The 23,392-nt window shown below is 39.2% G+C and overlaps 1 protein-coding gene and 1 pseudogene across 1 annotated transcript; one reads left to right on the plus strand and one right to left on the minus strand.

The window, feature by feature from the left end:
- The first annotated feature begins 429 nt into the window (after positions 1–429).
- On the plus strand, positions 430–16,750 carry LOC113315576 (annotated as a pseudogene).
- An 8-nt stretch (positions 16,751–16,758) lies between these two features.
- Positions 16,759–19,924, minus strand: LOC113318696. The gene is made up of 5 exons (XM_026566916.1): positions 19,478–19,924; positions 18,003–18,298; positions 17,819–17,908; positions 17,338–17,702; positions 16,759–17,214 (listed from the first exon to the last, which is right to left on the minus strand). The coding sequence occupies exons 1-5, from the start codon at positions 19,662–19,664 to the stop codon at positions 16,950–16,952; spliced, it is 1,203 nt and encodes a 400-aa protein (XP_026422701.1). The 5' UTR covers positions 19,665–19,924; the 3' UTR covers positions 16,759–16,949.
- Positions 19,925–23,392: the final 3,468 nt, after the last annotated feature.

Consider the following 23,392-nt stretch of genomic DNA (forward strand, 5'->3'; position numbering starts at 1 on the left):
GCCGAAGACTTCTCATTGCTTTCCCCAAATGATGATTGGGATGTGCTTGGGGATATTGGTAAAGAAGGTGTTACTGGTCAGCAGGCTGAAAACGCAGGTGGTCATACTGAGGCTGGTGATGTCGAGACTTGCGCGAGTGAGGGGAGAACAGCCAAAGGGAAGTCTGCGGTTGAATCTCCTTCAGAGGATTTCCCTTACTCGCTAATGCCTGAAGGCGAAGATGCCATTTTGGCTTGGCTTAAGAAGAAAAATATGATGTTCGTCCCCAACCCTTCCCCAGTGGTCCCCGGTGAGAAGAATTTTGACGCTTATACTCGTCAGATGATGCAAGTGTCTTCTGAAGCCCGCGTTGCTGAGATGTGGAAGAAGAATCTGAGAGCTTCGGAAGCTAACCTAGTGGTTGACCCTCCCTCCTATGTTGCTGATATGATGGCCATAGCTGATGTGTACCAATACGGTATTCCCCAGCAGCGTGTCTTAGAGGTAAATCCTTGTACTGATTCCCTCATGATATCCGAACATTGTATTCTTCGCGATATCCGATCCCTTGGGTATAATAATGTTTGTTTTTCGTGACATAAATGATGAGGAGCGAACATTGTAACCATGTTCTATACCAATTCTTTAAAGTTGGAGGCTAAGCTTCGTCATAGAGAAGAAGAACTATCTGCGGCCGAAATGGAAATAAGTGAACTGAGGGGTCTCCTGAAGGAAAAGGAGCGGCTGGGTAATGCTGAGGAGAGTCTCCGTTCGAAACTTGCTATAGTCCGCAACAAATTGGAGCAGTCTCGTAGAAATGTATCGTCCCTCACAGGTTCGTATTTTTTGTTGGTCTTTCACTCCTCGTGATTCCCTATTTGTACTTTGGTGTTCTGTCTTAGTCTCCCCACCCTATCTTCAGTGGGTGGAGTCCCCGATCTCATATGGCTTCGGAAAGAAAGGGAACGACAGAAATCCCGCATTGCAGAGTTGGTGGGTAAGTTGAAAAGCGAAGCCGTAAAAAGGAACGCTCGTGCTGATGAGCACAACGCCTTAGCAGCTGAGTGGCGTGAAAAGAGAACACTGATGGTTGATATGCAAAATAAGTACAATCATGACCATCGTCTGTTTAATGGTACGCTGCTATGGACGCGTGACAACCTGCGTGAAGCTCGAGTACATGCTTCGGACTTAGAGGCTAGAGTGCGCTTTTTGGAAGGAGAGTTACAACATGCTCGTTCTTTCTTAGGCCCCGGGGTTAGGGATAGTATGCTGCATATTACCGAGGAAAAAGATAATGCTAGGGCTGAGGTTGGTGCTCTTAGTAAAGCCCTAGCAGCGTCTCGAGCTGATGTTGCTCGCCAAGTGGAGTCTGAAAGAGATCTTGAAGTGAATGTGTATCGACTCCATAAAAGGATGGGGGAGATGAATGATGAAGTCAACCATCTTCGTCACTTGGATTCAATGAAGCAGGTAGACTTAGACGCGAGTCAATTTGCTCTTACGAACCTTCAAACGGATTATAAGAAACTATCCGACGAATATGACTTTCTTGATGAGGCACGAGACGCAGTTGTTAATGAGTATGAAGAGGCTTCGGCTAATGTCGAAGGTATAACCTCGTTTTATCGAGTGTGATTCTGTTATTTCTTTGTTTTAAGCCCTTAGTATTTCTTGTTTTCAGCACTCGAGGGACAACTTCACGCAGCAAATGATGAGCTTAAAAAAGCTCAATCTGCCTTAGTGCAACAGGAAGGACAAGCCAACTATTTCAAAGGGTTGGCCGCGTCTCATGAGGAAGCAGCGGAGATTACCTCCAAAGAGGCGGAACGCCTATCTGCATTGTTGTCTCAGGCCAACCAGCCGACCGCTGTTATCACTTATAAAGCTCGATGTCAGTTGGCTGAAGAGACCAACAAATTCCTAGACAAGATTGAACTTGATCTTAAAGTCGAACATGTTCTTGTCAAGAATTATCCGCGTCGTCCCCTTCCCGCGTCCTTGCCTGGTTCTTCCGGGCCTTCTTCAGGTGGTACCGTACCTTCATCTCGCAAAGACAACCCTGTTGATGGAGCTGTATCGTCCAAGTATATTTCTTTTATTAGTCATAGAAAGTTGATCCTTGTTGATTATATAATTTCGTATCATTTTTTGATGTGTTTCTTGCTTTATCTTATTTGTTGAACTTATAGTCAACTCTTTATGAAATGTATCATCCTTTTGGCATACCTGCGTTATCAATTCATTTTTATTTTAAGTATCGTTAAGCGTTAAATTAGCAATTACTTGCTTTGTAAAAAGTTTAGAGTGTTTGGGTGCGACATCGAAGGTAAATACCTTCGTGATCGTCTTGAGACCTGTCACCCCGCTGGCAAATCCTGGGCCAGAGGATTCCCAAAAGGTGGGGGCCGAGGCAGCGTTCTAGGATATGGGATGCTTATTTGAAATATTTACATGCACCCATTCCGTCGACCCGCTGTCTTAAAATTGGTTGGGTATCTCTTTCTGTTGTGTGCCTTCCCCCTGGTCTTACACTCATAGACACTGATAGGGGAGCCCTGAGAAATTATAGATTAACTACTTTCCCCAATATTGTTAATTTATTATGTAATGTACATGCGTTCATCCAGCGGGCATTTTGACCATTTCGTTTGCTTGAAGATTTCCCAAAAAGTTTGTTTGATTGATAGGTTGAGGCCTGCTACTCCTCGTCCAGAGATAGAAACATGTAGAGCGGTTACGCTGCCTTCTTCTTCTGGTATTCTTCACGCAGATGCAAAGCTGCGCTGCTCCTATGGGTAGTAAAGTTTCAGCCATTTAGCATTCCAAGTGTGTCGGAGGACCTCGCCTTTCATATTGCGAAGATAGTAGGAACTGTTTCCCGCAATGTCGTGTATTATAAAAGGTCCTCCCCATGTAGGTGCTAACTTTCCCCATTTCTTCTCTCGTTGATACTGCGAGATTGTTCTTAGCACATACTGCCCTTCTACAAAATTTCGAAGCTTAACCTTTTTGTTGTACTCTCTCGCTAATCTCCGTTGATAATTTTCCATCTTTTGCAATGCTGCTTCCCTCCTTTCTTCCAGGTCATACAGTCTCTCTAACATCATGTCTGTTGTGAGATTTTTCTCCCATGCTTCGGTCTTTGTGGTTGGCATGAGGATCTCTGTTGGGATGACTCGCTTCAGCTTCATAAGTGAGGAGAAATGGGGACTCCCCAGTGGCAGATCTTCTTGTTGTCTTGTATGCCCATAATACATTGTGTAGATGTTCACACCATCGCCCCTTGTGTTCGTCTAATTGCTTTTTGAGGATAAGGGCGAGGGTCTTGTTAGTAGCTTCCGCTTGTCCGTTGCTTTGAGGGTATATGGGGGTGGACTTGTTCTTCCTTATTTTGAAAGTGTCTAAGAGCATGTCTATGTTTTTCCCCTGTAATTTTTTACCATTATCGGACACGATTTCCACTGGTATGCCGAACCTGCAAATAATGTTTTGGAATATGAAAGTAAACACGTCCACGTCTCTGATCCTGGCTAAGGCTTTGGCTTCCACCCATTTACTGAAATAGTCCGTGGCTACTATCAAAAATCGTCTTTTCCCTGATCCTTCGATGAAAGTCCCAACGATATCTATGCCCCATTTTGCAAATGGCCACGGACTATCCACAGAATTCAACGTTGTTGCTGGTGCGTGTATCTTTTTGGCGAAACGCTGACATTCTTCACATCGTCGGGACATTCTTGCAGCATCTTGTATCATTGTGGGCCAGTAATATCCTTGCATTTTGCTTTGTCGGCTAGTGATCTCATGCCTCTATGATTCCCTGCGTCACCATAATGGATGTCGTTTAGAATTCGATGCCCCTCTTTCCTGGATAAGCAACGTAGTAACGGTCCGAGGAAATATTTCTTGTACAGGACCCCATCCCGAAGATCATATCTTCCTACTTTGGAGAGTATTTTCCTGGTTTGTTTATGATCCGCGGGTAAGGTTCCATCCTTGAGAAATGCATGAATCATAATTCTCCAATCATCTTCGTTGCTGAAATCTTCGTCTTGATTTGCTCTTGACAGGATATCTTCTCCGTCAAAATCGTTATGGATGTCTTCTCCCACCTGATCTTCGATATTTTCTTCCATTGTATCTTGATTTGTAGCAAAGGAAAATTGTGATGCAATCGAAGGCTCGTATACCCTTGTTATTTTGATAGCTTCGATATTTTTATCCTTCAGCATGGATGATATATATGCTAGCGCATCCGCGTGCCTGAGATCCCTTCTGCATAAGTGCCGGAACTTGATGTTCGGAATTTGTGATGCCAATGTTTGGACCAAGGCCATGTAAGCTGAGAGGGTGTCGTCGTACACATTGTATTCGAGCCCTATTTGCCGTATGACAAGCTGCGAATCACTTGTCAGTCTTACATCAGTTACCCCTATCTCTATTATCAAGCGGAGGGCATGTACGACTGCCTCGTATTCGACGATGTTGTTAGTATGCTCTTTGAATTCTAACCTGAGTGCCTGTACGATCATTTCTCCAGTTGGGATGGTGATAACAATGCCTATTCCTGCCCCTTCCTTATTTTTGGAACCATCAACGAAGACTTCCCATCGTCTTTGACTCGTGGGTTCGAGGACATCAACTGGATCCTTGCTTTCCTCGTCGGCTTCTGGTATGCCCCTAATCTCTTCATCGTTGTCCAGGGGGAGGTCTGCTAAGAAATCCGCCAATAATGGGATTTTTGGGAGTGTTGAATTTCATGAATGATGTTGAATTGGTCCAGGTGGGTGTTCCACTTGGCTATTCTCCCTACTTTTCCCGCGCTTTTGAGGACTGCTTCTAGTGGTGCTTTGCATGGGACGCGGATGAAGTGAGTTAGGAAATAGGTTCTCATCTTTTGAGTAGCCCATACTAATGCCAGGATGAGTTGTTCGATCTTCGTGTAATTCCTTTCCGCAGAATTGAGGGTCTTGCTGACATAATAGATAGGCTGTTCTATCTTCGTATTGGTTTTGACCAACACTGCGCTAACTGCGTCATTTGTCGCTTCTATGCACAATGCCAAAACCTCATCAGGATCAGGCTTCTGTAGGATTGGAATTGAAGCCAGGTATTCCTTGATTCTTTGGAAGGCTTCTTCACATTCTGCGGTCCATTCAAACTTACTCCCTTTTTTGAGAATATTTAATAAATGTTTGCATTTGTCCGAGCATCGGGCAATAAATCTGCCCAAGGATGCTAAGGACCCATTGAGCTTTTGCACTTCTTTTAAATTCTTCGGAGATGACATTTCCACTATGGCCTGAATCTTCGCGGGGTCTACCTCAATACCCCTTTTTGTTACCAGATATCCAAGAAATTTCCCTGAGGTGACACCGAAGGTGCATTTTTCTGGATTTACTTTCATTTGAAGTTTCCTCATTGCTTCGAAAATATCTCTCAGGTCCTGGTGGTGATCTTTGCGCAGCCTACTTTTGACGAGCATGTCATCAACGTATACTTCTAGGGTACTACCAATCCATGGCTTAAAGATAGCATCGAACATTCTCTGGTAAGTTGCCCCTGCGTTTCGAAGTCCAAAGGGCATTCTAGTGTAGCAATAAAGGCCATGCGGGGTGTAAAATGTTGTGTGTTGTTGATCTTCTTCTGCCAGGACTACTTGGTTGTAACCAGAATATCCGTCCATGAATGACAGCTCTTCGTACCCTTCCACTGCTTCAACCAGTTGATCTATGCTCGGTAGGGGATAGCTGTCTTTTGGACATGCCTTGTTGAGGTTAGTAAAGTCGATGCATATTCTAACCCCCTCCATTTTTCTTAGGAACGATGACCATGTTCGAGATCCATGTAGGGTATTTGACTTCCTTGATGAAGCCTGCTTCTAGTAGTTTCCGAAGTTCTTTCTCTACTGCCTTATGATACTCTAGTGCAACTTTTCTTATTTTCTGCCTGAAAGGTGGCGTGCTTGGTTTGATGCGCAACTCGTGTTGGATTATTTTTGGATCAATCCCCGGCATGTCTCCTAACTTCCAGACGAATACATCCGCGTATTCTTTAAGTAATTTGGTTAAGGAAGCTTCTCTTTCTTCGTCCATTGTGGTCCCTACTTTGATCATCTTCGGGTTTTCTTCCGTTCCTATGTTGATTTCTTTTACGGGCTCCACTGGTGTGAACACCGGATTCGGGTCTCCAAGGACTGTGACGTTCTTTAATTGCTATTTGGTATGTTTCTGTCCTTCGTTGGCTGATGAAGTACTTGCCTCTGTGTTAAGAACATTATCATCTTTTGTCAAGCCCTTTCCTGCGGTTTCCTTGAGGAACAGGTCTATGGCCTTTTCTTTCGCAGCTTCTTTATTTTTGATCCTTCGGGTTTTTCGATGCTCTTCCTGTTCGTTGTTGATACGATCCTGAGTGGCCTGGCACACTTTTGCAGAGACTCGATCTCCCTTGATTTCCATTACTCCCTCGTGTGTAGGGAACCTGAGATATTGGTAGTAAGTTGTTGCCACTCCCTTGAGTTTATGTACCCACCTTCGTCCAATAATGACGTTATAGGGGGATGGGGCGTCTACCACGCTGAATCGTGTTTCTACTTTCATGGGCCCGGCGTTCACCTGCAACACGATGTCTCTCAATGGCTTTGTGGGCGCTCCGTTGAACCCGTAGATGGTGTAATAAGAGGTCATCGGTTGTTCATCATGGAGCTTCATCCGTTTGAAGGCGTCGTAGAATAGAACGTTCACTGAGCTTCCCCCATCGATGAGGATCTTTTTGAGGTTACATCCGGCCACTGGTAGTGTGAGGACCAAGGGATCGTTATGGTCTTCCATATCTTCTTCGATATCTTAAGTATCGAAGATGATAGGTGCGTCCATCCACTCTTCGTGCTCGTCCACCTTTACGCCATCAATCTTATATAATTCGCAGTGGTCTTCGAATTGCTTTCGTAGCCTCTTTCCTATCTGCGTTGTAAGTGAGGACCCTACGGCTTCGGAACACGAGATGGTGTTGATTGTGCGGTTTCCCTCTGGAAGTTGGACTTGATTGGTTCGTTTGGATCTGTCCTCGGTGACTTCCTTTCGTATGTATTGCTTGAGTTCGCCAGCATCAATAAACTTTTGGATCATTATGTTGAGGTTTTTGCATTTCTCGGTCTGGTGACCATTAACGCAATGATACTCACAGTAATCTTTTGACTTCTCGGTCCTTGGGGGTTGTTTTCCCTTAGACCACGGACACTCCAAATTTTCCCTTCCTTTGATCTCTTGCAAGATCCGAGCGTAGCTAGCATTGAGCTTCATATAAACCCGATCTTCGAATTTTCGATCGTCTTTTTGTCATTCATCTCTTCGTTCCTTCCTATCTTCGTGCGGTCGTTCCACTGAGCTATTTCTTTTGGCCCCGCTGGTTTGTTCTGCGGAATTGGTACGGTGAGACCTCTGCGTTTGTTCTCTCGGGTTCTCACGCTGGATTTCTTCAAGGCGAGCATACTTCTCAATAATTATTCGAAGATCTCCTTCTATCTTAGATACGCTTCCGTGGATCTCAACAAACAGTGGACTCATTCGGTCTAATCCCCACTTGTAGCAGTTGATGCTTACTACGGGATCCACACTCCCTATAGCTTGGCAGATCTTATGCCATCTGTTGGTGTATTCCCTTGTGTTATCCTTGTAACCAATTGCCAGAGAAAAAAGTTTATCCATTCCGGTGTTGACAGCTTTGTTATACATGTAGGTTCTCAAGAATTTCTCTACGAGTTGATCGTAGGAGTTGATGGAATCAGGTGGCAGGTTGTCAAACCAAGACAAATCCGATCCCTTCAGACTTGATGGGAAATACCTACAGAGGACGGCGTCGTTTTGACTCCATCGGGATAAGATACGATTATAATACCGGATATGTGCCGCGGGATCACTGGATCCGTCATAGCATTCAAAAGTTGGGACAGGGCACTTCAGCGGAATGGGGGTATTTTCCAGGCGATGAGTTAGGGGCGTGGAGTTAGCCTCTTTATCACCTCTTCAAGCATTCCTCCGCATTGTCTGGCTTTTAACTGCCTGATCTCAGCCATCATCTCATCACGCAGCTCTTCCATTGCGCGGTAATGTCCTACGTTCTCGTGCTCAATTGAGCGTTTCTTTCTTCGATCTTCACTGTCATAATAATATGAGTCTTCGGCGGCATAATCCGGATCAGATGCGCTGCTTCCCCTAGCGGCGTTTGCTAGGATGATTCTTTGGTCTCGATTAGGCTCTAGTGCCTTAGAATTTGCTTCGTCCAGTTGTTGGCTGGTCTTCGTGCTTTGGGCAATCCGATCTTTTAAGTCTTGGTTCTCTCTGGCCAGAAAAGCTACGGCATCTTCGTAGACCTGCTGGCTCTTTTTCAATTCTTCGAGCTCTACCATCAATCGGTGGGACTGGTTAGATCCCTGATTGGGAGTTCCGGCTTGTACCCCTACGGCCATGGTTCCCCCTTCGTCTACTGTATGTATTAAGGGTGGTAGAGGATCAGCTTCAATTGTTGGTATCTCCAATTTTGGTCCCTCGGTTGAGTTTCCACCCGCGGTGCTAAAACCACTGGTATGGTTTGATTCTGACCGTTGGTTGACGGTATTCCGAAGGCTGGCGGATGCGCGGGCTGATGTGTCATAGATTCTGCCACCCCTTCTCTTTGTTGATGGACTTGGTTTGAAACCAAAGTTTTGTTAGCTTCTGCAGCCTGGAGGGCCGCAACAGTTGCATTGTTCTTTTTGGCTGCTGCTTTGAGAGCCGCGTCTGCAATGGAGTTAGTGTTCATAGGCGAGGTGATTTCCGCAGCATCCTGCCTCTGATTAGCTGTTTTAGCTTTGTCTCCTTTCTGCTTACTTCGGGTCATGACCGGGATAGTCCTCGGTGTCTCCTTTGATGAGGCTTTGGTTTTTCCTGCCTCTAGTGTCTTTTCCATTTTTAGTCCTTTTCTGCATAGGGGAATAAATAAGGAGAACCAAAGATATCCACGAGGATCAGGTTAGTGCCATTCGTACCCGTAAAATTTGTGGAATAAAAAGAAATGAGCTGCCCAATGGCCTTAATAAAAGAGAAACATAAAGATTTCATCGGTCTTGTTTTCTCAATACAAATCCTCTAATAAACAATCATGGATCTTGTTTTCAGACTACTTTTGAAAAGGAAAACTTTTGAAAAGGCGGATCCGTAGCGAAAACTCATGAATCTGATTATTAAGTCTTAGTTTTAAAAAGAAAAACGCCTCACGTGCAAATCTGTGATAGATAGACGTGGATTTGTCTGCTTTGGAATGGTGTTTGTGAAAATAAAGACTAAGAACCCAGAATAAAAAAGGTTTTGAAAACACGCCGAACCTAGAATAGAGCACAGCCATAATGCGCGTTTAAGGTGAAATCACAGGATAAGATAAATCTTTTACCGAGACAAAGTCCCTGTTTCTAGCGCCAGATTGTGAACACATAAATATCGAAGCCATCCACGTGTTCACAAACAATATTCGCATACATTCTAATTCTGAAATTGTACGTCGTATATGTAAAGGGGATGATTATATCGATTCATCGACTCTAAGCCTTCGGGCTTGTCATTGTCTAGTCGAATATTATCGTAAATAATGTTCGTATAAAGGGGTAAACAGAGAATCAAACATAAATGTAAAGCACATGACGTTCAATGTTGAATGTAAAATGCTGAAATATAAATGAGATAAAGATTTACGTGGTTCGGCACTAAGACCTACATCCACGGGGATGGTATTTCACTATGTATTGAATGATTACAAAGATAGTCAAATGACTTTAGAGTACACATAGGTCTGCGGAAGTAGGGGGATCACTTACTCTTCCTATTTCTCTCTCCTATATTCTCCTATCTTTTCTCTGGATTGGTCGACCTCTTCTCTCTTAGTGGAGAGGGGTATTTATAGGGTTGGAACGTGGGTCCTACTTCTGAGGTGTCGTTGTAACCTTATCTTCTTGTGCTTTGTTCCCATTACGCAGAGGTCTTCGGCATATGCTGCGTCCTAAGATTGAATACGAAGGGTTATCCTCGCTTCTTCCACGAGCTGATTGACACGTGTATATCTCTTTGGTATTTAATGCGGGTAGATGGATGTCTGCTCGTGTCAGACAAGTGTCTCTTAGTCTGGTCACATCTGTGTCAGTCAAACTCTCTCTCAGCCGTTGATCTGGGATCTTCCTCGGGATTGGCTGTACTAACACCCAATGGGTATTATCTGGTGCTCCTCTAAGCCATCATACCTCTGTGATCCTCTGTCCCTGACCGTCAGATCTGCTGACCGGTGGCATCTTCTGATGAGATGCTTGTTATCATGTTTTGATATCTTGTTTTGCATGCCTTCCACGTGTCTCTTCTTGTACACGTGGTGGATGATGAAAGGTGTACATACACATGGTTTTGAGATGACAATGTTTTAAACGTTCCCTATATTGTTGCGAAATATAATCTCTTTGATACTGTCATCTGGCTTTGAAACGGTTATATCCATTACGAAATTCGACGCATATAACTGTTATTAATATACTCCCTCCGTTCTTAAATAATAGGCTGGTTTCTATAAATAAAAGTTTCAAAAAAAAAGTGGCTGGTTTCCTAATTGGGAAGTCAAATGTTACTTTAGTTTTGTGGGATCACTTTTCTCTTAACTTCTTTTGATGACAAGTGTCATGTGGACCACTTCACTTTACTTCTTTTACTGACAAGTGTCATAAGGACCATTTCCCTTCACTTATTTTATTGACAAGTGTCATGAGGACCACTTTGAATGATTAGTTCTCTTAATTTCCTTAATTTTCTCTAAAAACAAAACCAACCTATTAAAAAAGAACGGAGGGAGTATTTAGGAACGTAAATGTTTGTTTCAAAATCATATGTCTACAATTCCTCATGTGCGTTAGCCACCATGCAGCGCACGTGCTCTGAACTTGTGAATGTAAGGTTATTATCCAGGAAAGAGCGTAAATTTGTGCACCATCTAATAACCGTGTGCCCTTTTGTTGTGATTTCGATAAGAAGCCTATTATAGGGGCTCCAAAGGTTTGGCTTTGAGGGGCTCTTGTGGATTCAAATGTTCTAAATATGGATGAATGAGACCTAATACGGTTGGGAACCAATATTTCCAATGTAGGAATTTTTTACGGTTGGGGAAATATGAACTCCCAACCGTATATAGATTTTACGGCTAAAAAATCTAACCGTATGTTAAATTTTCAAAAATAAAATAAAAAATCTCAACCGTAAGTTTTTATGACTTTTCTACGATTAGGTAAAATATGAACTCCCAACCATACCTTGCAATTCCTAACCGTAAGTTCAATTTTCAAAAAAATAAAAAATAATCAATGTATTTTGATTTTTGATTTTCAAACACTAGTGTAAATTAAATAATTACTCTAATCTAATCACTAATATTATTTAGTTAATCTAATCATTAATAATAATTAATCTAAGGCTTTTTAGGCTTTAGCATAAAAGTAGGATAAGGGTTTTTGTTGATTATTATTTGATGACTTCATTTTGTCTTCTGGTGAGCCCTTAAAAACATAAACCTGGAGCCCCTATAATAAGCTTCTTCCAAAACCACGATGTTTTCCTCACATTTTTAATGTAAACTAGATTTTACAGGTATGTTTTTTGCTTGTGAATTTTTTGGGACTAAAATTTGAAACATGAAACACACACATAAAAAAAAAAGGCTACTGAATTACTAAGTTGAAAGGATATTCATTATGCCATTTTATTTTACTCAAGGAGCAAAAACAAAAAAAAATTAGGCTATTGAAAATCGTAACAGTATTTCCAAAATGCACCAGTAGCCATGGCAGGCTTATTAATTTATTTACTTTTTGATCACCTCACGACAGACTCATTAATAAAACATTGAAATGTACAAATTATTCCCCTCAAAAGAACAAGAAAACAAAAAAATGTGCAATTATTTAGAGGATAAGATGACACGAAAAGGTGTCTGTTATATTTTGCTTGGGAGTGTACCAACATAAAGACAATGACTATTTTGTCCTATTTATATTTTGGTACACCCCCAAATAATTCAATACCCCTATTAACAATTTTGTCGTAATCTTGTGGCTCACAAAATTTCTCTTTGCAATGCTAAAGTTCCTGTAATCATACTTTGTTAAAAGGAGATAGAGTATAACCTGACCATTTCAAATTCTTTGTGAGTTAACTATTATTTTATTTTAATTTTTCTTTATGTAAATTGTGAGTTAAATTATTGACCTAGATAAATTGGCACCTGCAATCAAACAATAGGGAACTACGATACTGGAACCTACAAAATACCAAGAAGATAAGAGATTGATTCTTCCGCCGAATACACCCTAACCTGTTATCTAAACCCAAGTTAACAGTATGTTAGAAATCAAATTTAAAGTGATGGTTAGTGAAGAAATCAAAATCAACACTAAAAATCACAAAATAATTATAATAAGAAACAGGAATATACCCAATAAAAGAGAAGTTCACTCATGTATCTGCAAATGTACTTCATTGAATATATATCACTTCAAGAGATCAGAATTTCATAGGATTATGAATTATATGAACTTCCATCGAAAAAAAAAGATCATATGAACTTTGGTAAATCAGATAAAAGAAGAAGCACAAAAGGTAAATGTTCATGAACATTGGGAATAAAGTTTTAGGAACAGATGATATGGTTTTATTTGGAATGTAGGGTCTTGTTCTCTGCAAAATCAAACCAAATAAAACCCAAAAATACAACTTAGAATTAAATCAAACCCCAAAATACAATAAATAGATCAAAAAAGGCTTAGGACCCGACGATACAATTTTGTTGTGTATGAAGCACAAATCGTCTTCTTACCTGCAAAATCAAATCAAATAAAAAACTAAACCCATAATGAAATAAACAGATCAAAGAAAAATTAGAGTTTACCAAAAGAATAAGATAAATGCAGTTGCATAATTTAAACATAACAATGAGTATCACAATAGCTTGATTGATAAAAGAAAAGAGAAAATATACTAAATACTTAATCAAAACACCAAGAGAGGAGATAAAGATAAGATGCGAAATATAGGTATTTTTTTACTCGAGAAAGCAAAAAAAAATAACCCATGAAATAAAGATATGTTTTCTCAGTCGAAGAAAAAGTGTTATAGGGTTTTGGTGAAAACCAAAGATAGTTGGAAAAGATATAACGAAGTGGCGTCGAAAATATGAAATATTGGTGGTGTGAAAAATAAAAATTTCTTCTTGGTCTAAATATTTTTAAATGGGGCCAGAAGTTCTATAAATCAAGTTTGATTCAGCTTTTAACCATAGCAAAGTAAATTCAAATCACACTATTATTAAATAATTAATATTAATTTGAAAATCAGTTGCTCTGAGGGAGAGCTAAGGATGTAGAGGAGATTTGTCTAGTAATTAGACAAAATATTGTTTTGTGGTTGTCTGAAACTTCAACTTTTGAAGATATTCGTGTAACTTCAATTTTGTTTAACTGGAACACAGTGTGGCACATGTGATGTATCTGTAACACTGGTTCTTGGGCTGTAAATTTTGTACAGATTTTTAAAAAAAAAAAAAGAGGTGTACTGGTACACCCTAGTTATTAGGGTGCACGAATTTGGAATATGGAAAATATTAGATTTCGGGACATGGATTATTTTTATCTTTTTGTTTCCCCAATAAACTTTCATCATTTTCAGATGTTCTCCGAAACCCTAAAATCAAGTTCAATCATCAACAAGAACAGATTTCTTCTTCTTTTTCACCACAAGATAAACACATAATCAACTTAGATGAAACCAAACAAATTCATGCCCACATGATTAAAACTCAATATAATCATAACCATGCGATATCTTTTGACTTCTTCCAGCGGCATTCTAGCCCTGCATCATTGTTCAATTTTATCATAACCTCTCATGTAAGGAACAATAGCCCTATACAAGCATTAAGAATCTATGCTTACATGAGAGAAACAGACTCTGACATTGATACTTTCACCATTCCGTCAATTCTCAAAGCTTGTAGTCAGCTGTCGTGGAGTCTTAAACAAGGCCAAGAGATTCATGGGTTTGTTCTGAAAGTTGGTTTAGATTGGGATGTCTTTGTACTCAACGCGTTGATTCAGATGTACACAGAGTGTGAAAATGTAGAATCTGCTTGCAGTATATTTAATAGAATGCTTGAAAGAGAAAGAGATGTTGTTACCTGGAGTACGATGATTAGAGGTTACAGTAGGAGTAAATCTTATGGCAAAGCGTTGGATCTTATAAGTGAAATGCAGTTCCTGAGGGTAAAGCCAAGTGCAGTTGCTATGTTAAACATGGTGAATCTCTTTGCAGACCTTGGAAGTCCTAAAATGGCTAGACTTATTCATGCTTATGTAGTAAAGAACAGTGACATTGGATCTGTGGGTGTTCCAATTACTACTGCTTTGCTAGATATGTATGCTAAATGCAGAAACATAGCTCTAGCTCGAAGGCTTTTCAATAGACTTAACCAGAAAACGGTTGTATCTTGGTCTGCCATGATTGCCGGTTATATCAGATGCAATAAATTGGAAGATGGGGTTGAACTTTTTACGAAAATGCAGGATGAGAACATTCTTCCAAATGAGATTACGCTGTTGAGTATAGTTCTAGAATGTGGTTTTGTAGGAGCACTTAAATCAGGGAAGCAAGTTCACGCTTACATGATCAGGAATGGATTTAAGGTATCATTTACCTTGGCCACATCTTTAGTAGATATGTATGGAAAATGCGGTGATATAAAGACTGCAAGAAAAATATTTGACAGAACAAGCAAGAGTGAGAGAGATGTTGCAGTGTGGACTGCCATAATTTCAGGATATGCAGCGTTAAATTTTCTTGATAGGCTTTTGAACTCTTGCGCCAGATGAGAAATGCAGGAATATACCCTAATGAAATAACCATGGTGAATCTTCTTTCACTATGTGCAGAAACAGGAGCTCTTCATCTTGGGAAGTCAGTCCATGCATACATAGATAAGCAAGGGATATTATCTGATGTCATATTAACAACCACTTTGGTCGATATGTATGCAAAATGCGGGGATATAGATAGCGCTTGCAGGATCTTCAGTGGAGCTTCAACTAGGGATATATGCATGTGGAATGCCATGATAGGCGGATTAGCAATGCATGGTCTTGGTGTGGAAGAAATGGATCTCTTCTCTCAGTTGCAGAGAACGGGTATGAAACCTAATGATATTACATTTATTGGAGCCCTGCATGCTTGCAGTCATGCTGGGTTGGTATCTGAGGGACAAAGGCTTTTTGATAGAATGGTGGATGAATTTGGTATGAACCCTAAGGTTGAACATTATGGTTGTATGGTGGATCTTCTAGGTAGAGCTGGAAAACTCGATCAGGCACTTGAAATGATTAATAGAATGCCCATTGATCCCAAGACTATAGTGTGGGGGAGCCTGCTTGCTGCCTGTAAACAGCATAAAAATCTTCAGCTGGGGGAAATAGCAGCTAAACGGCTTCTTGAAATGGATCCAAATAACTGTGGCCATAATGTACTCATGTCAAATATCTATGCAGCAGCAAATAGATGGAATGATGTTGCTGGGGTGAGAAAAACCATGAAAGCTACGGGAATTAAGAAGGCACCAGGGTTTAGCTCAATGGAAGTGAATGGTTATATTCATGAGTTCATAATGGGAGACCAGTCTCACCCACAAACTAAAGAAATACTTGAGAAGGTAGTCGAGATCCTAGTTAGCAATTCGGGATTCGGCAAACGTACGGAACGTCAAACGTACGAGTATTATACGGTTTTGTAAAATCCAGATTCGGTCCAAAATTCGGTCAACGGGACGTGATTCGTTAGTAAGTCGGAACGGCATACGTACGTGTATAATTCGATTTATAAATGTGAGTTCGGCTCTGAAAATTCGGTATCTATATATAACAAATAATTTGTATTTATAAGGTCATAGACCAATTTTTATGCATGTGTGAGTTATTTAAAGAAAAAATAAACTTAATATGATGATATTAATAATATATACAACATTAGTTATCCAAGAGGACGTCGTATGGTGGTTTAGATGCTTGGTTAGTGAGTTTGAGATCTCTCTCACCTTCACCTTCAAATCTCTTCAGTCGTTTTTGTTTCATAAAAATTACAACACGTCTAATATTCGGTCGTGTATGCTCGGGAGGCAGTAAAGCCCAAAAAATGGGATCTTTGAAAAGTAAAAGCTAAAGAATTTATGGCGAATTAAGCGGACGTATCATTCGGGATACGTAAAATTCGTGAACGGTTCGCGAATAATCCGGGAATGCCACATAATACGTGACTTGGGTTCGGAGTTGCAAACGTACGCGAATAAGACGGTAAAATTCGTGATACGGAAAAATTCGTGAATGATTCGCGAATCATTCGCGAACTTACTAATTAGGGTCGAGATGGGCAAGAAACTGAAAATAGCTGGTCATGTACCAAACACATCAGCTGTATTGTTAAATGTAGATGAGGAAGAGAAAGAAACATCACTTACTTATCATAGCGAGAAATTGGCAATGGCTTTTGGCCTCATTAGCCCGGCTTCAAACACTCCAATTCGCATAATAAAGAATCTACGTGTTTGTGATGATTGTCATTCTGCAACAAAGCTTCTATCCAAGATTTACAGAAGAATGATAGTTGTCAGAGACCGTAACCGCTTCCACCACTTCAGTGAAGGATCTTGTTCTTGTGGAGATTATTGGTAGCACAGGGATACACAAATTATATAAATGTAAAATTAATCAAATTAAAAACTGATACACTCATTCGTTCATCGGGAGAAGATTGTTGTAATTGACAACTAAATGGCTGGATTATAAAAATATCATTTTCCACCCTTATTAGTAAAAATATCTTACAATCTAACATCAACTTCTTGATACAGAAGAGAAGAAAAACAGGAAATTATCCTAGCCACTGTTGTGCTCGACGAGAACCATTTCCTCCAACTGCACGTCGAATACTAATCTTCTCATTGGCATATTTCTCTTGTAGGGATTCAAATGCATTCATGTCAAGTTTCCCAGTTACTGACTTCCCTTGTTTCCGCCGATTCTGTTGTACCCGAATAGAAGTCCAGAGTTTATCTATTGCATCCCTTTGTCGAGATGTGAACCTCTCTTTATTTTCGAAGGCATGCTTCACCAAGATATCTATGACAGTTTGGCACCTGAATATGAAGAAATTGAATAAAACGTAAACAAGAAGCAACTAAAACACTACTGCTGGAATGCTAAAAGAATAACATAAAGACAAAAAAGGGAGATGTTCAATGAGAATGATTAACTCTAACCATGGGAGTTTGTAACGGTGTGCAGCAATTTCTAAACAGAGAATCAAAGCTTCTCTCTGTGACTTGAGAAATCTCTTGGAATCTTCTTCTGCCTTCTTAATAAGAGTTGCTGCGTCTTTCTTTATATTTGCTCTTTCATCTGTCTTTGATGTACCTGGAAGTAGTGCGTCCAACCCAAACGGATCAAATTCTACTCTTTCACTTGATTCAGAAGTAGCAGGGAGCATGCTCTCCTGGTCTTGAGAATTTACATTTTTTATTCCTTTCTCATCTTCCAGGGCCTCGGCCTCCTCCACATCCTCATCCTTGGTAGCAACAGGAAGACCGGATATGGCTTCTTTTACCCGTCCAGCGGCTTTAGAGAACTAAAAATGCCAATTAGACAAAAGAAAAATTAGAAAGCGATTCAAGAGTGTGAAAAAGAAGATTAGCTTCTTTACATTACACAAGGTCAAAACAAATCGAAGTTGAGTTCTAGTACCACAAAACTGTCATCAGTATTAAGATCATTCCCCAACACTGCCCTCACGGTCCATGCAGTTACCCGATTTCTCTGATTCTTATTTAGGCACTGAAAATAAAAAATAGAGCAGATACTGTAAAACAAATTGAAGTATGTTTATGTGTGCATATATCTATTATACACAGTAGATACACCAACATACATCAATAACATCCTGAGCTGCTGAGAACAAGGCATGATAATCTGCTCTGAGTGAAGGATTTGTACAATCAGTTGTAGAAGACATTGCAGCTTCAAGTATGGCAATGAAGTGATTACTAGTTACTGCATTGATACTGCCAGCCTGTATCAATTGGATGGCAAGTTTAGATGCCTTGCTGAACTTAGAGGGATTTGTGATGTGCAACTTGATCTTCTGCATTGCTTCTATAACTTGTTTTTCAGAGGCATCCACTGTTGTTTTAAAAGTCAGTCGTTTCTTAGATCCAGCCGGTTCTACTGTAACGTCAAAACAATAACATATATTTATCATTATTCAGCACTTCAATGATGAATGATAGAACATAATCCACAAAGACTAGGGCTTAAAACAATCGGCCCACTTGAAGCGAGTAAGACACAAAGATAATCAAATTAATTATCACTGAATGACAACAAATTTCGAAGAAGGGGTTCTCATAATCAACTCTCAATGTCAAGCAAATTAAGCAGGTGTCACTGTAGTACACTGGTAAAGTCATTGGGTGATGACACTAGTGACCTGAGTTCGAAACTCGCCAGCATCAAATTCTTTACCAATCAAAAAAAAGAGAAAAAACAAAAACTTGTCAAGCAAATTAATGCTACACCGGTAACCGAGGAAGAACAAAACTTGAAGCTTACAAATTGATTTTTTGAATTTTGTTTAACGGAACTGGAATGATGATTCACTAACAAGCTATCTATTTCGAAAGTCTTCTCCGTTCACAGTTTTATTATAACCTTAGTGATATCTACATATATTTAGTTTTGAATACGATATTACTTTAACCCCTAAATTTTCCTGTTTAACTGTACTGCAATCTAACATTTGAAAAATCATACTATAACAATATTGTACTAAACTTCACACGAGACCCTACATCCCACATAAACTAATAAATCGAAACTTAACCAAAAACAACAACAAAAAATCAGACCCAGCCAGTTCTGTTGTAAGGTCAAAAACAATTTAGTACAAGTATTAATTTGTCACCACTTCAGCAGTGACACACAGTCCAAAAGAATGAAGATCCATCAGAACTCTATAAGCCACCACAGTAATCAATAATGTGTCATGGAATGTCATTGTTCCACTGGTATCCCGGGGAAAAAACATCAATCTAAACCTAGCACCTAATTTTATCATAGCATGATCTTGTTTTAATTTTTCTGATATGATTTTTACTAAATATATGCACACAATCGGAACCATAATATCCTCAGTCCCTCACAAGTTATCAACAATTTCATAATTCTCTTTCATTTACAAATTCAGCTGAGCTCCTTCCACTACACTCGTACATTTGCAGATTTACAATGGAAACCCTAAATTCCAAATAAACTAAAGAAATTGGAACTTAATAAAATAAAAAATCAACTGTAATTTTTTTTTCATATGTTAATATTTGAAACCCTAATAAATTAGAATTTTGATACCTTCAGTTTGTGGTTCGGAATGTTTGCTTCTTTTAAGAGCACTTTTGAGAATGGGAACTGGAGGTGCTGGGGTAATCTCCTTTTGAGTAGTACTTTTTGTAGGTTGATCTGTCCCTGGAGGTGGTGATGTTGGTGGAGGAGGACGTGCAGAAGGAGGAGGCAACCCTAGAAAAAGATTGTCCTCCATTAGACTTATTAGAACACTAGGAGGAAAAACAAAGCTCAACGACTTATATACTCCGTTTTTTTTTTCTTTTTTTTGAATGTTGAATTTTATTCATTTAAACCGAACTTACGTATTTTGGGATATCAAGGGTATCTCCTAGAATCCTAATAAGAAGACTGTAAAAGGGTCGTCGGTTCTTCCATACTTAGATTACATACCGTACATAGAAACATGTTGACCAACGTGATTGGGAGCTTCTTTTGCTTGCTTGTTGAAGATGCGGTGGAGCACTCTACTTCAAGAGTGGTAGAAGGCGAAGGATAAGGATTTTTATCTCTTCTTCAATGACTTTCTACAAGAGAAGCCCAAATTTTTCTGAGCGCAACAGTTCACACGAAACTGATGTTGGGATGAAAATGTGCAAGTTGTTGATAACGCTGTGGTAGCAATCTGATGCAGAATTATCGTAGTCGAATGAGTCTTAAACCTGCATAGTGGATCTTTGTCTGACCATGCTTGACATCATCACCTAAAACTAGATTTTCGTAACAATTAGTAGTACACATAATTTCAAACATGTTTACGGGCCTAACAACTAAAACATACACAAAACAACTAAAGTAATTAAACTTTCCTAAAACAGATATAAAACAACTAAAACACTTAAACTTCCCTAACACTAAACTAAAAACATTAAAACATTTATTTATTAAACATAAGAGACCATATTCCCTTGTTTCTGTTTAACCTTTGTGCAAAATGTCATCATTTCTCCTTTCTGTTTTATCTTGCTGCCAGTAAACAACTTGTTAGAGCATAGCTCGGTTGAACCCACCAAGCGTTGGTATGTCAAGTTTGCTTGTCATATTTTAGTGAATCAAAACTCAATTTAAGAGTCGCTTGATTATGTATTAGAGACAACTTCGTATAGGTTAGGCTAGAAAGATTAGGATAATGAGACATAAAAGTATTTCTCGAAGACTTGAAGAATGTGAAGAAGTAACAAGCTACATCTACGACATCATCCTTCCTCTTGAGGTTAGAAATATTTTGACTTGAACTGTTTCATTCTCGACGTATCTTTCAAGTCGTGCTATATTGAAAACATAACTGCGAAGCTGTGAATGATTATGCTCTAGTAGACATAGTGTTAAGGAATTAGAATACGAAGTATAACGGTTATCTTTTGAACTTCGTATATAAGACATCGACATAATCGTATGAATGCTATTGTGATTATGTGTATGGGTATGGGTGAAGATTTCGTCCTAGGAAACAATGTTTACATTCGTTTAAAGGAAGTACATTCATGAACTTATTTTATGAATCGAAAGGGAAATCGCTAGGCTTATTTATTGTTATTCATTGCATATATTTGGATTACCAATATGTGTGAGTTAGTGGAACCGATCATAACTTGTTATGTATCTTGGTAAAACTAGTCACAATGCCTTATTTATGTATTGGTATGAATTTTATTAGTGTAACCGATCCTAAGGAATCACCTAAGATGGTATGATGCATATTTGTAATTGGTGTAACCGATCCTAGTAATTGGTGTGACCAGTCACAAAAGAGTGTGTAATCGATCCTTATAATTGGTGTAACCGGTCCTGGTAATTGGTATAACCGATCCTGGTAACTGGTGTGACCGATCACAAGTAATACCATGAGAATATGGTAACCGGTCCTGGTAATTGATGTAACCGATCCTGGTAACTGATGTAACCTGTCCCAATAACCATATTAAGGTGAAACCGATCCTTGTGTTTGGTAGAACCGTAAACCCATGATTAGTGTATTGATATTTATCAATCACATAGTTATTGGAAATCAGATGAACCAGTTCTAAACTTGTTTGGAAGTGTGGTATAATCGGTTCTAAGATTGTAAATATGAAAAAGGATTTACAAAGAAGTAAGATGTCGATATACTTTGAACATGTTCAGTAACTCTTATCTTTTATTGTTCAAAGATATTCCTTAATAACTAAAGGAGATCCCGAACCGAAATAAGTTGAGAATCCTTTAATTAAGGTTGTTAATTTTATATGCTTTTAATTACCAGCAATTAAAATGCATATCTCTGGAAAATAAAAATTGGTAATGTGCATTTACTAATTGGAGATTTTCTAGTAGGATTTCGGTTATTTTTGGACAGAGCATTTCTAGGAAATATGAAAACCGATTTGGAAATATATTGCATAGCTTGAGAATATTCGGTTTTGGAAATTCCTTGGTGTCCAAACTTCTTTGGTCTATAAATACCCAAGTTTGCATTTCGAGAAAACTATCCTAAGAGCCAGCAAAACTACGTTGTTGTGTTGTTACTGGTGGAGCCGTCTATTCGGAGAGGAAAGTACCCTAATTAGGCGAAATCTCTTACGACCGCTCGTTTAAAGACTTCTGTGGGATCAAGAAGCTCTACAAGTACCGTTGGTGGGAAACTAGATAATTGCATTATTATTAGTTTTCGATTTGATTTGATTGACTAACGGTTGTTGAACTTTGATTGCACCTACTTTGTTTATTCTTGAGAATCTTCTTTTCTGATATAAGATTCACTCAAACTAGATCCAAGTGTCAACGAGATCTTTAGAAATGTTTGTAGATCTAAAGACATCTTGTGATAATCCATGGTTAATAGAATTCGTTCTGTGCGTGATTGATCACAAGAGATTCCAGTTGTGGTGTGCAGGTGTTTATTGAAGATTTAAGAAGATTTGAAGACAAAGAAGATTTCTTATTGGGTTTCATAATCTTTGGTGTGCACAAAACTTGATCGGCTGGGATCCAACTATAATCGGTTTACCTTGATAGACTTTATTGATTAGTTGCGTAGATCGGCATCAGTATTTAGTATCTTGGTAGATCCTATTATTGATTGCATAGTCTAAACACAATTACTTTGGTAGTTGTTAATTAAATTGATCTAGAACCCGACAAAGAAGTTTATTGGATTAAACAGAAGAGCCTTTGTCTAACTTATATCACTAAGATTGAATAGAGTTATTAACGAACATATTTGTTGTTCCTTTACTGTTTGGAATACGAACCAAAGGAATTGTTCCAGTGTGTGCACTTATTGAATGTCGGAAGTGCAGGGATACTAAAGAAACTAGGTGAACTATAGGTTTAGTTGCTTGGTCTCAACTATACGAAGTTGGTGTGATTTTGTATAACGGCTTAATTCCGAGAGTATTCAATTCTGGACTAGGTCCCCGGGTTTTTCTGCATTTGCGGTTTCCTCGTTAACAAAATCTTGTTGTCATTTAATTTTGTTTTCCGTAATTATAATTGTTGTTATTATAATTTAAAGTAAATTACACAAACGTTAACTCAGTATTACTTGATAGTGATCTTATAGAGTTTGGTTAAGTCTGAACCTATTATCAAGTAATCACACTTTGATTGTTGTATTGTATCGATCGCGTATCCATAGAAGATCAAACAAAGTGTGAATACCGATTCGTTGTATTGTCTCGACTCAGTCCATAGACAATCACTTTCGGTAAGAGGACTTATAAGTGGAAACGTTTAAGATTGTGGTATATTTGGGTACCCTCGTCTTTTCAATTGGTATCAGAGCAGGCAAACACGAAAAGATCTAACAATCTGTGTTTGGTGCGATCCAACCTATAAGACTGGACTCTAAAAATGGTTTTTATAGAACCTGATAATGATTCAGTTAACGTAAAGCAAGGAATCAAGAGTTTTGAATTAACACTTGATGATGGCATTTACGAATCA

Source organism: Papaver somniferum, chromosome 10 (assembly GCF_003573695.1).
Source record: "Papaver somniferum cultivar HN1 chromosome 10, ASM357369v1, whole genome shotgun sequence".
Taxonomy (NCBI): Eukaryota; Viridiplantae; Streptophyta; class Magnoliopsida; order Ranunculales; family Papaveraceae; genus Papaver; species Papaver somniferum.

Bases quoted from the DNA above. Each gene is read 5' to 3' on its own strand.
- LOC113318696 (XM_026566916.1), bottom strand. From the start codon at position 19,664: ATGGAGGACAATCTTTTTCTAGGGTTGCCTCCTCCTTCTGCACGTCCT. The intron at 18,299-19,477 runs GTATCAAAATTC...TTGACGTTACAG, and splicing joins TTCCGAACCACAAACTGAAG to TAGAACCGGCTGGATCTAAG. The intron at 17,215-17,337 runs GTTAGAGTTAAT...CTTCATATTCAG, and splicing joins CACCGTTACAAACTCCCATG to GTGCCAAACTGTCATAGATA.